At 51.6% G+C, this 15,272-nt stretch overlaps 1 protein-coding gene across 1 annotated transcript in view; it reads right to left on the bottom strand.

Moving 5' to 3' along the window:
- Positions 1 to 8,105, bottom strand: part of CTIF (cap binding complex dependent translation initiation factor) — a 214,991-nt gene extending 206,886 nt beyond the window's left edge. The window contains exon 1 of the mRNA XM_021686347.2: positions 7,924 to 8,105. Within this exon, the coding sequence (XP_021542022.1) occupies positions 7,924 to 8,103 (180 nt within the window). The 5' untranslated portion in view covers positions 8,104 to 8,105. The remainder of the gene's footprint in view (positions 1 to 7,923) is intronic.
- Between the last annotated feature and the right edge of the window lie 7,167 nt (positions 8,106 to 15,272).

Below are 15,272 nucleotides of genomic sequence, written 5' to 3' on the forward strand. Positions count from 1 at the left end.
AAAAGTCATCTTACCCAGGGCTTCTTAATCAAGGGGGCTGCAGGACCGCCCAGGGAGCAGTTTGAAGGTCAAGTGGGAGCCACTGTCTTCTCGCAATGCCCAGAAAGGGGACGTGGCTTCCTCACCATCTCACGGAGCTCAGAGATAGGCCAGCCAGGAGCAGAATCCTGCCAGCCTACAGACTGAGCTTCTCAAAGTCTGGAACGAGTTCCTGTATGCTGGGTACATGGGCTCCTTGTCCATGGAGAGGAGAAACAAGAAGGGAAGGTGGGAGCAGAGACTTGTTGGTAGCCCACTCTCCATCCATGTGATGCTCCAGAAAAGCCTTGTGTGGAAGGGGGAGGAGGTGCTGCCCAAGGACTGAGATTTGAGAGAGGAAGAAAGGCTTTTTGCTCCTGTCTTAAAAAGAAAAAAACCCCAACTTTCCTGTTGTAGAAGCAGCATAATGTAGTGACTAGGAGCTCGAATTCTTGAAGCGGTGAATCTTGAGTTCCTATTCCTGCTCTATCACTTACTCTATGACCTCCGACGAGCCACTTTATCCCAAAGACTCAATTTCCCCCAACTGTAATAATTAACAGAAACTACCAGCAGTAGAGAGGTTAAGTGTATGGCAACCGGAGTAAGACCACCTGGTTCAGACCTTAGACTGGCCACATACTTGCTGTGTGACCTTGGGCAACTTATTCAACCTCTCTGTGCCTTAGCTTCCTCCCCTGTAAGCTGGCAACAATAATAGTATCTTCACAGAATTGTTGTGAAGAGTAAATGAGTTAATATGGACACACTTCAGTATTCTTTGTTAGTTCCTGCTCATCTCCTCAGTCTCGTAGGGCTCAATCTTGGACCCTCTTCTCTAAGCTCCCTCATTCCTGGGCTTAAAATGCCATCCATATGCTACTATTGACAGACGTAAGTCTCCAGGTCATTCCTCTCCTCTGAATGCCACCTCTGCACATCTACCTGCTTGATCAGCATCTCCACCAAGACGTTAATACTATCTTAAACCTTTCACGTTCCAAAACTCAACTCTTGATCTTTGCTCCCCAAAGCTACTCTCAGGGTCTCCTATATATCTCTCATTTCTGCAAAGTCTATTCCTCCATTTACTCAGGCTAAAATCCTCAGGGATATTCATCAGAAAATCATGTTATCTGTACCTTTAAGGCATAACAAGAATCTGACTGCCTTTTACCACCTGCACGGTGACCCCACTGCTCCAAGCCATCATTACCTCTTGTCTGGACCAGCCCAACAGCTTCCTGGTCTCCCTGCTTCCTTTCCTGACCACTCCCCACTGCCAGCCCCTTGCCATAGCCTCTTCTCCACACAGCATCCTGAGTGATCCGATTTAGCCAGTCATACCATACCCATCCTCTGCTCAAAACCCTCTGGCATCATCCCGTTGCACTAGAGAAAATGCCAGAGTCTTCATCAGGGAGGGAAAGGCCCTGCAGAGCTGGCTCTTCTATGACACTCCCCCCTTGCTCACTTTGCTCCAGCCAGACTGGGCCCCCAAGCTGTTCCTCGAAGCCGGACACACTCCCACACCAGAGCTGGGCCCTTGACATTCCCTTTGCCTGGAACTCTGGTTCCCATGTGGCCTCATTCTCTCACTTTCTTCAAATCTTTGCTCAAAAGTCTAAGTAAGCTCCCTGGGACAGCCCAGCACTACCCCTGTCCTGCCCACTCGGGTGTATAACACCTTCTACCATCCTATTTCCTTCTTGGTCTGTCATCTGTCTTTCTCCATTTGAAAAGAAGGGCTGGGGGGTGGGGGGCAGGGATTATGGTTCATTCTGTTCTTGAGTTTATCCCCAGAGCTTAGAACAGGGCTTGAATGAACAAAATGTTAGCTTTAATTATACTTCACTCTTTAACCAATAGTGATTACCAGAAAAGGGGCAGATTTAAACAATTATACTTTATGCCAAGAACCACCAAATGATGTCTAGGAGATCATGCTAAATAAATGAGTGAACTAAAAATTGCATGTATGCGAGAAGTTCAATGTTGTAAAAGGTATATAAAGAAAAAATAATACCCAAAAATGACATTAGTTTTATCACAAAATTATGCTGGGTTTCTTCCTCTGTTTCCTGATTGCCTCTGTTTTTCCAATTGTTGCTTTAAAAGTAAAATAAAATTTTAACTCATTAAAAAATGACTGATAATCAGATTAAAAAGGGACACAACCTCACTAGACATCAAGAAGATGCAAATTAAGATGCCACGAGATGATTTGTCCCAATACACCGGTGGTGGTGTGAAAAACAGAACATTTTAGAAAACAATCTGACAATAGCTATTAAAAATGATTCTATTTCTCAGCATCTACCTAAATAAACACTTTTATACGTGCAGGCAGAGGCATGTTCAGTGACACTCATTGAAGTATCTTATATTTCCAGGGGAAAATTCAGAAGTTCCCTGAATCCCCCTCAGCAGATGAATGTTAAACTCTGGGACATCCATGGTATGGACTACTATGTAGCCATTAAACAGAACACAGTGGGTTTACAAGGCTGGAAGAATCCCTACGGCATACAGCAAGGTGAAAGATGTAGGTCATTGAACAATATATTCATTGGCTATGATTTATGATTTTTTAAAAAAGATTTTATTTATTTATTTGACAGAGAGAGATACAGCGAGAGAGGAACACAAGCAGGGGGAGTGGGAGAGGGAGAAGCAGGCTTCCCGTGGAGCAGGGAGCCCGATGCGGGGCTCGATCCCAGGACCCCCAGTCTTATGACCTGAGCCAAAGGCAGACGCTTAACCAACTGAGCCACCCAGGCATCCCTGATTTATGATTTTGAAATAATGTATTTCTAAAAGTCCTATGTTATATATAGGTTGATAAATGCATTAAAAAGAGTGATGAAGTTAACTCACCAATCAAGGCGGTGAATGAGGCAGCAGCTAAGGGAGATTTTATTGCTAATATTAGAATTCTTGTGTACTCTAAGAATGTACGCATAGAGGACTCGTGTAATTAAAAATAAATTGTATCTCTAAGAAAATGAGGCTCCCATGCTCAACCATCCCACAATTCCTCTTAAACTCACTTCTTCAGTTAAGCCTTTCATGGGTGGTCCACCATTGAGTGCTTCCTCCTACGAGTGAATACGGCAGGGGAGAGTGTTCAAAGGGCAGGAGGAAATGAAGGAATGGGATAAAAGGGGGATGAGGGAACAGTGAACAGGGAAGGCAGAATGAGGAAAAACACGAAGAGAAAGAGAAGGAAAAACACTGTGAGTGAGAGAAGTCATGCCAATCTGAATACTTGCATCCCATTCTTTACATCCGCATGGTTGCACTGCTCTTGCTAAGGACACTCTGCATTTTAGACAAAACCTAGGAGCCTCAAGTGCCTGACAACATCAAAAAGGACCATAGGAAGTTATTTTTACCCTCACTGGTTCTTCATTTCACCTGTTCCCAAGAATTTATGGGGAAATATGCTTTCATTAAATGTATCTGCTCTTTACAATGTCCCTACATTCTACCCATTCGACAGTGGAGCTCAAGTCTGGTGGCCAGAAGTGGGTAGGGAAGGGTTGGGCCCCAGATCAGCTACCACCAAGCAGTGTGGTTTCGTCCCTTCCCACATCTGTACTCCAGCAGTCTTCTCTCCTGTGGAATAGGGCTATAATCCTCCCTTCTCTCAAAGACAGAGTGAAGACAACTTTCAGGATGTGCTTTTATGGACTTGGAATCCACTGGAGGGCATGCACTCCTGAAATGGATGTGTGGTGGGTGGGTGGTGGGGCATGTATCTTAAAAGTGTTGGGAAACTTAGAACTTACATTCTCTTGGTTACTCATCTAAAGAAAAGGAAACTCACTGGTTCACTCTATCTATCTATCTATCTACCTACCTACCTACCTACCTACCTACCTAATCTCTTTCCAACCATCTAACCATCCATGCATGCATCCATTCGTCCATCCATCTTTCTTCCTAGTTGTTGCTAAAGGAGGGGATGGGGAGAACACAACTGTACAAGCATCATGAGGGTCAACTATCATCTCTCAGATCCTAAAAAATGGTCCCACCAACTGAAGAGCAACATTATTCTCCACTCTCTCAAGTTTTCTCAACGTTTCCAAGATTCTTAACAATTTTCCTCTCCCAGAAATACCAAAACACCACCGCAGACAGGCAGATGGGGACATTCTCTGAGGGTTTTTTTTGGTTCTTGGCTTCCATTTAAAATAGTCATCAGGTTAAATAAGAACAAGCAAAAGTGCTCTAGCAGAAAGACTTCTCTTAAAGCTGTGTCAACAGAGACTTTATTTTTTTAAAGAAGTGTGCAAATAAACACATATAACCCTAGCCTTACTGAGAGCCATCCACAGCTGCCCCTCCTCTGGAGTCTGCACCCCAGCTGTGTCTGTGGGCGTCTGGTAGCAGGTTTGCTGGGCGTGGGGTTAAAACATCCCTCCTTGGCCAGAGGTACACAGGCAGGCCCCGGGATCTTGCCAGGTGTTTGCATTCTTCCAGGGAACATCAGAGAACGCATAAAGTTTAAGGAACGCATCAGATGTCACAAGTGGCCTCACAACAAACATCTGTTTGAAAGCCTCTGCAGACGTGGACATCCAAGCATGGTCAGGCCTGACCTCTCCCAGGAGTGGGAGCTGCAAGGGCAGGGCCCAGAGTGAGGGCACATCTCTATCTGCTCGGCATCTTGAGAGCACCGCCATCACCACAGGGAGGCCAGAGACACCAGGAGGGCCCCTGCTTCCAGAATTATCTCCCCGGTGGCTGCTCTGGGAACAGAAATTCTACCATTCGTCAGGCATTCCTCTGGGGTGAAGCTTCACGGCATCTTTGGACACTCCTCCTTTAAGAGGAGCCTCTGAAGGATGCCCTGCTGGAGGCCACGCAGTGCGGGAGGCAGGCCAGCCCCACACCCCATCCCCGGGGCCTGCTCCCAGGGAAGTCTGCTCCAGGATGCTTACGGGTGTATGCAAGAGTTGGTTCACCTAATTCCCTCCCCTTCCTGCCCTCCACGACCCAAAGAGGTTTATTTCCCTTGGAAATTGTCCAGTCTAGTCTAGGACCCCTCCCCCTGCCACTGCAGGTGATGATATTGTTAACTCTATGATAAAGGTGGTTGAAACTAACACATCATCAGACAAGGCACCCCGTCCTTGCAGTCACCTGTAGACCCCCAGGTCACCCACCCCCACCTCAGTCCCTGTACTTCTTCAAGACTTTTCTCCTGGATCGTGGCCACCTCTTCCGGCACCTGTCGATGTCAGTGATGGTGGTTCCTGTGCCCTGCCCATCAGCTCCATGGTCCCCTCCTCTTGATCTCTTCTCTGCCCAATACCTCCATGCTTGGGCCCAGCCTTTCATTGCCAACTACTGCACCTTCTGCCCTGGACTTCCAACACGCACTCTGGACACTCCCCTTTGCTGCTCATTCCTGCAGGACTCCAGCCACTCACCAACACCCTAGGGACCCCCAATCCACTGACCCACCACTCTTCAGCACCTATCACTGCCTTGGGTCCTTACTCCTGTCCTTGCCTGGCTCAGTGTCAGGGAATGCACTGTCCTGACTCCTCCTGACTCCTTCCTCCTTCTTTCCCTCCAGTGGCATCACCCAGAGAAACTTCAGTCCCGGTTAAATTCAGTTCTGTAACTGCACTTGCACCTGCGCCATCGTGGCTGAAAGTAGCTGGAGAAACTCACAGCTATGTTGCACAATGAGGGGTCCTTCTGAAAGCACAGCTACAAGCCTGGAAACCCCCGCTCTGTGATTGTGGGTGAGCTGCTGGGGACCCGAGCCAAGGCCAAGCCTTCTCCTTTACTCAAGGCCATGGCTCCATGGAGCCTCCCCTCTGCCCCAGACCACTCCCATCCATGCATACGACATGTGGATGCTCCTGTTTTGACCTCACTTCCCCAAATACCAGGTCTCTCCCCTCTACAGAGACACCCCTGTAATACATAGAGGATCTGCATTACCCTCCCCATCTGCAACCCATCTCCTTAACGTTAGCCCCTGCCACTTGATGGGCACCTCTCTAGGTAGGGTCCCCTTAAGAGCCCCCATAGCTTGGTCAGGTCCTTCTTGGTCTTCCTAATCCATGGCCCAGCAGCTGCCATCAACACAGCCAACCCGTCCCCCATCTCCTTGAACACATCCTCCCTGGGGGCTCCTAGCACTTCACCCTGCCTGGTTTTGCTTCTGCCTCCCTGCCAGCCCCACTCCTGGTCTCTGGCTGGTTCCTCCTCCCAACCCTGCTTGCTCAGTGCTAGCAGACCCCCGGGCTCGGCGCCTGCACCTCTTATCAACGTGACCCCCTTTTCTCCCTGACCCATCCCCCCTGTCTCTCCCTTTTGCTCTGCACCTTAGCTGCCTTGCTGTCCCTGGAATACTCTTCCAGCTGGGTCTTTGCCCGAGATATCTGCACAGCTCACCCCTCACCTACTTCGGTGACATCTTCCCTGATAGCCTACTTAAAACTACAAACCCCTCCTCACCCTCATCACTCCCTATTTCGTTTTCTTAATTTATTTTTCTCCACAGCAATTATCACCCACCCCTCGAATGTAAGGCCCATGAGGGCAGAGCTTTATGCCTCTTTGGCTCACTCCCAGATACCCAGCCCTAGAACGGTGTCCAGCACGGGGTAGGTGCTCGATACACACTTGTAGAGCGAATAATGGATGCATTATAAGCTTATGCTAACTGTGAATTGTGATTTAGAACTTCAAGGACACGAAGGAAAGCATCACATACATTCCCACTTCTCTCTCGGGGCCGATTTTTCTCTTCCCTGCCCCCGTGGGGTAAGGTGTGGGACCACCAGGGCCTCCAAATGTCCCAGATTGACCCCCGGTCCCGAGTTCCAGGTTTCCTCTGGCTTTCTAAATGGCCAGAGGGTCTGGATCTTCTGCCCACCCAGACAGTGAGCAGCCAGCTGGTTGCACTTGGCTTTTTCTTCAAAGCAGGGTACCCCAGTGGTTCCCCTCCACTGGTCAGAGGGGACCCGGCTTGAGGTGGGACAACAAAGGCAAGAAGTGAACACCTAAGACCCAGATCCCAAACAGGAGAAGAAACGCGCCCCTGCTTCTCTGTAGCTTTGGGAACCTCTTATCACCTTGACCTTCCAACATTCCTGAGGCAAGAGGATAATCCCCATTCACCAGCTAAGAAAATCAAGGCTCAGAGAAGTTGAAGGGTTTGCCCGAAGTCACACAGACAGCTAGAAGGAAATCGGGAACCAGCTCTTGAACCAATACCTCCTGAGGATTTATGGTATTAAGGAAAGACGCATGTGATATCACCACCACCCTTAATGGCTCACACTTTACTCTTGAGAACTCAAGATTTCCAAATCTTGGCCCACGGTTAGCCAAGTCTGCTTTCCACCCAAGGCCGGGGCTACCGCAGACTAGCCCAGGAGCAGATAACACCAACCTGACATTCTGGTCAGAAGGCCTCAGGCGCCTACCTAGGGCTGGCACACAGAGCCTTCAGTGACTGCCTGAGACTCAGCTCTTTGGCTGCCAACAACTGCCTGTATTTGAAATCAGAGACAATGTTCCCAAGTTATAGCCTTTTATGATGTGCATTCTGGAGAAGCCACAATCTCCAGATCTCTCCTAGAACATAAGCTTGTGGAGGACAGGGAACAGTGCTTAGCACATAGTGGGCTCTCAATAAACATGTGTTCAATGAATTGTGAGTCTGGCCAGGCCCCGGCGGCCCAGTGGCGCAGGATGGGGGCACGGTAGAGCAGAGGGCTTCCTGCCTGGATCCCAGGCTCTGCCACCTGGGGCCATCCATGCCTCAGCAATCAAGGGCCAGGCAACTAGATGCTCCCTGGATTTAGGGTTCCCTCTCCCCCCACTGGAGTCTGCCAGGGCCCCTGCACCTGCCCAGGCCCCGCCGGCGCTCACCTGGGAGATGTGGGACTGCGTCTGCTCGCTCTCACCATCCCCCTCCGTCTTGTCGGTCAACAGCCCCTGCACCTGGTACTCGAGCACGTAGCTGTCAATGAAGCGCTCCAGCTCCTCGATCTCCTGGGAGCGGCTGCTCCCAGCCTCGGATGAGGCTGACGCAGCAGAGGAGTTCTCCATCCCTCCAGCTCAGGGGCTGTGTGGGGGCTGCAGGAGACACAACAGCGGGCTTGGTGAGACACAGCTGGAGGGAGGCGTGGACGATGCCCCACTTGAGAACTACTGCCCACTCCTGGAACCTTGTCTCATCCGTCCCGGCATCTTGGCCTCCCAACATCCCAGAGAAGTGAGTGGGGCACCAGCTTGCCTTCAATGTGAAGAATACGCTGCAAGTCTCCCTGCACGTGGAGGGAAACTGAGGCCCAGGGAAGGTAGGTAGCTTGCCTAACTGGCCAACGCAGCAACTTGTGCGGTGTTGGGTCTTAGTCCACACCTGGACCTTACCATGTGGGATTTGGCAGGAGACAGACCCAGCTTCCCAGCCAAGCCCCATTTCCCAACCTGGACTTAGCCAAATCTACCACAATGCAGAATGAAACAGACCATAGGCTTTGACGTCCCAGACTCAAGCACTGGGATGTACCAGGGTCTCCAGACACAAACCCCCTAAGGGGCCTGGGTCTTGCAAGAAAATGTCTCCTTCTAAAGAGATGCTTTCTCTTGGGACACCACACTACCCCCTAAATTAGGTGAGGCCTGTAGGCCTTAATTGTGTATACACAACTCTGCAGCCTTGTTACGATGCAGCTGACCAGGACACACTCCGCTCAGTCTGTAAGGATGTGACTGGTTTTTAATGAGAGAACATGAAGAGTGTGGGAGAGCATGCGCTAGCCATGGGCGCTGTCTGGCCACCCTCCATAGGCATGTGGCTCTCTCATGAGCCCTCGGGCCCTCTCTCTGTGCTGGCCTGGCATCACGTGACTGGCATTCTAGGGATACTTGCTGAAGTCCACCCACAGAACTGCTGTCCTTCCCTGACCAGACTGGGCCAATCCAGCCATTCATTGCAGGGGCCCAGGCCTGCAGGGACACCCCCCCCCCACTGCTTACTCCTGTCCCCCGAAGTTCCCACCTGGAAGTGGGGAGAACTGGGACCCTTCTCACCTCTGGGTTCCTTCCCACCAGAGACCCTCCCCTTCCTTCTGACAGGCTCTAGGCCAGATGGGAAGGGGCGTTCAGGCTTATCTGGTGTCCCTTTCGTCGTCGGAAAATTGCTGCTTTCCATGGGGGCGTGCATTCAAGCTGGAGGAAGCCCAGCCTGCATGTGGTCTCATCATCACAACTAGTAGAATGGTCTACCAAATGACCACCAGTAGATACACAAAGAAGACCCGAATAACACACAGCACTCTGGGACCACAAGGGACTGCATGCATCTAGAAAGTGACTGTTGATAATAAAGGCAAGGTCCTCGTATATTGAAAGGAGCATTTGAATTTCAAGACCTTGGATTACTAGTAGAGAACTTTTTTGGAACACAGTTATTTGCCAACTATCAAGGGTTTGTTGAGTTTTCAACTGTAACGGATCCAAAACAGGACACTGGGTTCCAGAAATGCTGCTGAGACCATGAACATGTACTCCCCCAGACCGTCACCGGCCTTTTCAAAGGTTGGTGCTGGTGGTGGGGAAGAAGAGCTGCCTGGGGGGACGCACACATTCCTCAACTGATTTCCTGGCTCCTATTTTGGCTTTTGGCTGCCGCATGGGGCCCTGCCTCCGCTGGACCCCAGGCCAGCTACAGAGGAGCTGTGCTTGCTCTGGGTTCCTGAGCTCTGCAGCCTTGGGCCTCATGGGTATGTGCACCTGATCCAGAGGGAAGAGTCCGAAGTTTCGGGCCCGGGTACCCTCATCAGAGGGCAGGTGTGGAGGCCAGGGTGGTGGCAGGTCTGCAGAGAGTTGGCTCAGACTGGGGAGAAGCATGCTGAGTGGTGCAGGGCCATGGTCGGAGGTGAAGGTGGGGATGTCCCATGCCCCTTCCTCCACTTGCCATTCAAGGCCTATAGCAGGCTTACACCCTTCCTACCACCACGGCCCACCTTACCCCTCCTGCTCCAATGGTTGCCCATGACCCCCTCTTACCCTACTCCTTGTCCTGGCCACATGCCCTGTGTGGTAGGCAGAACACTAAGAGGGTTCTGGGTGTACACCTTCTCCTAATTACTCAAACACTAATCTAGCTAATCCTGGGAAGGGATTTTGCAAATATAATTAAATTCCAAATCAGCAGACCTTAAGATAGGGAGACTATTCAGGAGGTCCTCATCCAGTCACATGAGCCTCTTAAATCTGGGATGGGAGGTAGAGACAGAGATTCAAAGCATGAGAAAGACTCAGCACACTGTGGCTGGCTTAAAGAAGAAGGAGCGTGTGCAAAGAAAGCAGGCAGCATCCAGGAACTGAGAAGCAGTCCTTGGTCAATGACCAGCAAGGAGAAGGGCACCTCAGTCCTACAACTGCAAGCAAGCAATTTCTGCCAACAACCGATGAGCCTGGGAGCAGACTTTGTCCCCAAGTCTCCAAATGAGAACTCAGCCTGGCTGACACTTGGGTTTGTCTCATGATTTACTGAGCTGGACTTTTAGAACTGTGAGGTAATAAGCGGGTATTGTTTTAAGCTGCTAAGTTTGTAGCAGTTTGTTACGAGGCCATAGAAAGCGAACATGTGATGCTCTCTCTCTGCCTCTGCTTTTGCTCACACTGTGCCCCTCACCCAGCGACACATTCCCCTTCCCTCTGCCTACAAAATCCAGCAGTCCTTACACGCACAGAATGCTAGAACAGTGCCTCAGCGGCCATCTGGCAACCAGCTCAATCCCCTGCTTTCAGAGTGGGCTAGTGGGCAAAGGATCCACCCCACCTTGGCCTGTGGGCATGGATACTGTGACTTCTAGTAACAGGAATGGCTAAAGTGCCCTGGGACTATATCACGTGCCAGGCACTGTTCCCAGCACTTGATATACCTTCTCCCACTTACCCCTCACAATAATGCCATGAAACTCGTATAATTATACTACTTAGAAAAGTAAAAACTGAGGGGGTGCCTGGGTGGCTCAGATGGTTAAGCATCTGCCTTCGGCTCAGGTCATGATCCCAGGGTCCTGGGATCGAGTCCCGCATCGGGCTCCCTGCTCCGCGAGGAGCCTGCTTCTCCCTCTGCCTCTCTCTGTCTCTTATGAATAAATAAATAAAATCTTAAAAAAAAAAAAAGTGAAAACTGAGGTTCAGAGAGGTTAGGTAACTTGCTCAAGTTTGCACAGCACAGTTCCAGGCATGCCTATACCTCACTGCCTCTTCATCCCACCTCCTAGCAGTCTGCTCAGGCTCTCAGGACATCTCCCACTTCTCATTCTCCACTACCCTTCCAAAGCCCAGTGGATTCTTCAAGTGCTGTGTGTGCCTCTTACCCCCCCACTGGGCTGCAGGCTCTAGAGGGCTGGGCCCCGTGCCTAGCTCACTGCCCGGCACTGGGCAGATGGCTGGGCCTCGGGGGGGGTGGAATGATAAGGCAGATGTCCAGAGAGGGTTGAAAGGGAGCTGCCTGCTGGAAAAGCCAGTGTCTCAGGCCATGCCCATTATTCCTCGAAGACAAGATCTTATCAAGGGCCTCCTGGCATACTTTACAGGTACGGGTGGAGGACTGGGCTTTGCAGGAACTAGACAGGAGTGTTTCCAGGAGGATCAAGTGCCTGGCTTTGCCTGCAGCAGCAGCTCTGGCCTGCTCTGCTGGACTCTCCCAGGCTCTCGCAGGCCCCTCACCAGGCCACACCACAGTCCCGTGAGGAGCCCTGGGATCAGTGATCACTGCAGAAAGGGACAGGCAGTGAGACCCACTCTCAGCCTGCCCAAGTTTGGTGCCCAGAGGGAAACAGAGGACTCCCACACTGGTCGCTTCTGGATGGCTTGGGTGTCCTCACATCCTCTCGGTGCCCCTCCCGTTGTAGTCAGAGTCACACAGGGAGCCTGACAGTACCTCCCCTCAGCTGCCCTGAGCGCATTCTGCCCAGGGCTCCCCTGGTACACCCAGCAGATGCCAGCAGGCCCCCCCTGGCGCCTGGCTCCTGTGCCCTAGCAGGACGAGATGCTAACTGCTCCCGGGGCAGCCCCTGACGAACACTCTCTCCTGGGTCTCTCATGACAACTGAGGTGTGTTCTTCACGGTCCCTCAGCAGGTCCCAGTGGACTGGGCCCAGCTGCCCACAGTGGGGACCAGACCCGTAACACCCCTTTTTCTGGCCCTCCTTCCTCCTGTGTCACTCTCCCCAGGGATGCCTGTTCTTGGGGTACGTCCAGGAACTCCACTTTCTGAGAGGGAACCAGGCTAACGTATCACCTGGGCTCATTTGTACATTCTAGAATGAGTCCCAACCAGGGCACTTTACCTCCTCAGCAGAGACGAGGGAGAAAGGAGAGGAAGGGGGTGCTGTCCACATCATCCATCTCCTCAGCTACCGGGCTGGAAGTTCAGTCAGGCACTCACACCCCATTTTTAAAAATTTTGGTAAAATACATTTGCACAACATAAAACGTACCACTGTAACTATTTTTAAGCATACAGTTCGGTGGTATTAAGAGTTTTCACAATGTTGTATACGCATCATCACTATATTTCCAGAACTTTCCAGCATCCCAGACAGAAACTCTGTGCCTATTCAGCAACAACTCCCACTCCCCTCATCTCAGCCCCTGGCAACTCTCGCTCTCCCTTCTGGCTCCACGGATCTGTCTATTCTGGGTACCTCCTGTAAGTGGAATCATACAATATTTGTTCTTTTGTAACTGGGTTCTTTCACTTAGGATAATGTTTTCAAGATTCACTCACGGTGGAACATGTATCAGAATTTCATGTCAGACGCGGTATTACAATAACATATTGTACCCAGAAACCCCATTTTGTGCGTCCATCATCCATCCATGGACATGTGGCTTGTTTGCACCTTTGGCCGTTGTGAGTAGTGCTGTTATGAACATGGGTGTACCATTTGAGTCCTTGTTTTCAATTCTTTGAGGTGCATACCCGCAAGCTCTGCCCTATTTTTAAGGTAAAAGGAATGAGGAGGCACAGAGTGAACGAGCTCTCAGGCCAGTGGAAGGCCAGGGAGATACAGGGATGCTTTCTCAAGGGCTTGTCGTGCTCCCTTCCTGCCTGGGCTTGGGGGTCTCCTCCTGGCTCGGTTTCGCACTCACAGCAAATTCAGGATGGGAGATTGCCCACACGGCTGGGCCGCTGGCTAAGCTGAGAGGGCCAGTGAGAGGAGCTTATGTTTTCATGATCCCGGTGGAAGTGAGGGGGGAGGGAGCAGGGGAGGAAGGAAGGAGAGGGTGGACGAGAAGAGATACCTCCAGCGGCAGCCATCCAGAATGCAGAGCATTGCAGAGCGGAGGAAGCGGGAGCCCAGGAACAAGCTGGCCAATGCAGCCAGCCAGCCAGCCACCTCTCCCCACCCTGCCCCCACTGCCAGGTGATGGATGCAGAAGAACAAAAAGGCAAGCAGCAGGAGCGGGGAAAAGCGCTGAGGCTGCTTTTTGCTGTAAAGGGCAGGCAGCCCAGAGCCTGCGGGCAGGAGGGGTGAGCCAGGCGAGCAGAGCTTAAGGAGGGGTGCAAAGGGGCCAAGCCTACGGAAGGACAGCGGGGTGGGGGCCTCCTTGGCCTGCACTGCCCAGATGGGACTTAGGCCCATCTACAGCTGTCTGGCGAAAGGCCAGACTCTTGTTCTCCTCCTGATGTTGATCAGAGACCCCATCCCAGCCCCAGGGGCCCAGGGCACCGTCACCCCCCCCACCCCCGCACCCCCGCTGCAGCCTTTTATGGGCTGGCCACTAGAGTCAGGGGAACCTGGCTGCCTATTTTTAAGGCCAGAAAAAAAACCACTCATGTTCTTTGATGAAAAGGCACCCCTCTCCCCACTCGTGTCCCCCTACTCAGACCCCGGTGAATCTTCTGCTTGCTGCCCCCCCTCTGCCCAGAGCAGTGTGGTTCCCTTAGAAAACCAGCACTTACTCAGCCATCAGAAAGGATGAATACCCAACTTTTACATCAACATGGTGGGACTGGTGGAGATTATGCTAAGTGAAATAAGTCAAGCAGAGAAAGTCAATTATCATATGGTTTCACTTATTTGTGGAGCATAAGGAATAGCATGGAGGACGTTAGGAGAAGGAAGGGAAAAATGAAGGGGGGGGAATCGGAGGGAGAGATGAAGCATGAGAAACTATGGACTCTGAGAAACAAACAGGGTTCTAGAGGGGAGGGGGGAGGGGGGATGGGTTAGCCTGGTGATGGGTATTAAGGAGGGCACATACTGCATGGAGCACTGGGTGTTATACGAAAACAATGGATCGTGGATCACTACATCAAAAACTAATGATGTATTGTATGGTGACTAACATAACATAATAAAATTAAAAAAAAAAAAAAGAAAACCAGCACTTGAGATGTTTCTGCTGACGAGCTCTCTCTGCCCGAGGCTAGAAGTCTCTCCCCACCCTTCTGGCCCTGCCCACCTTTGAGGCTGTGAGAGCTCCCAGTGGTAAGGTCAGGGGCTAGAGATCTGGAGGAAACCTGCAGGCTGACATCACCGGGCACCCCGTGTATCCCCAGAGACAAGACGCTGGAACCGTCCCAGCCGGCTCATCATGCCTTTGTGCACGCCCAGTGACAAATGGCATTAGTAGCTGTAAATTTAGCCAATCCCTTTAAGAACAGCCAGGCATTAAAGGCATTAAAGGCATTACCTCCTCCTCCAGTGCCCGGGATGACTCGGTGACCTGCAAACCAGATGAGATGCCTCACCTCCCCTGCCACCAGGCCTTTTCTAGGGAATCCACCATTCCAGGCCCCCAAACAAGGCAGCACGGTACCCCCTCGCCCTTCATCAGACCCTTTTTCCTCAGGTCCTCAGCAAGCAACTCACCCTGGGTCCCCTTCTGGGAGCGCACAGACGAAGCCTGGGAAGGTCTCGATTTCTGTTTTCCTGATTTGTTTCTGCTTTCCTGACGTGGCTTTTGGGGGCTTTTGGCTGCTGTGAGGAGCCTAGGCTCTTGGACCCCAGGCCAGCTGCAGGGGAGCTGTGCGGCGCGGGGTGGCGGGGGGGGGGGGGCGGTGGCGCTTGCCCCGGGCTCCATCCACCCATCCCAGTAGTACTGTACCTCCGCAGACAGGGGCAGGCACGTCTGAGCTGTGGGTGGGCAGCAGGGCCCAGCACGTCACCTCCGCTCACCTCGTGCTGAAGGCATCCACCGCTGTCTCCACCCCACTTTTCCCACAGCCACGGTGCCCCACAGCC

This window comes from Neomonachus schauinslandi, chromosome 14 (assembly GCF_002201575.2).
Source record: "Neomonachus schauinslandi chromosome 14, ASM220157v2, whole genome shotgun sequence".
Lineage (NCBI taxonomy): Eukaryota > Metazoa > Chordata > Mammalia > Carnivora > Phocidae > Neomonachus > Neomonachus schauinslandi.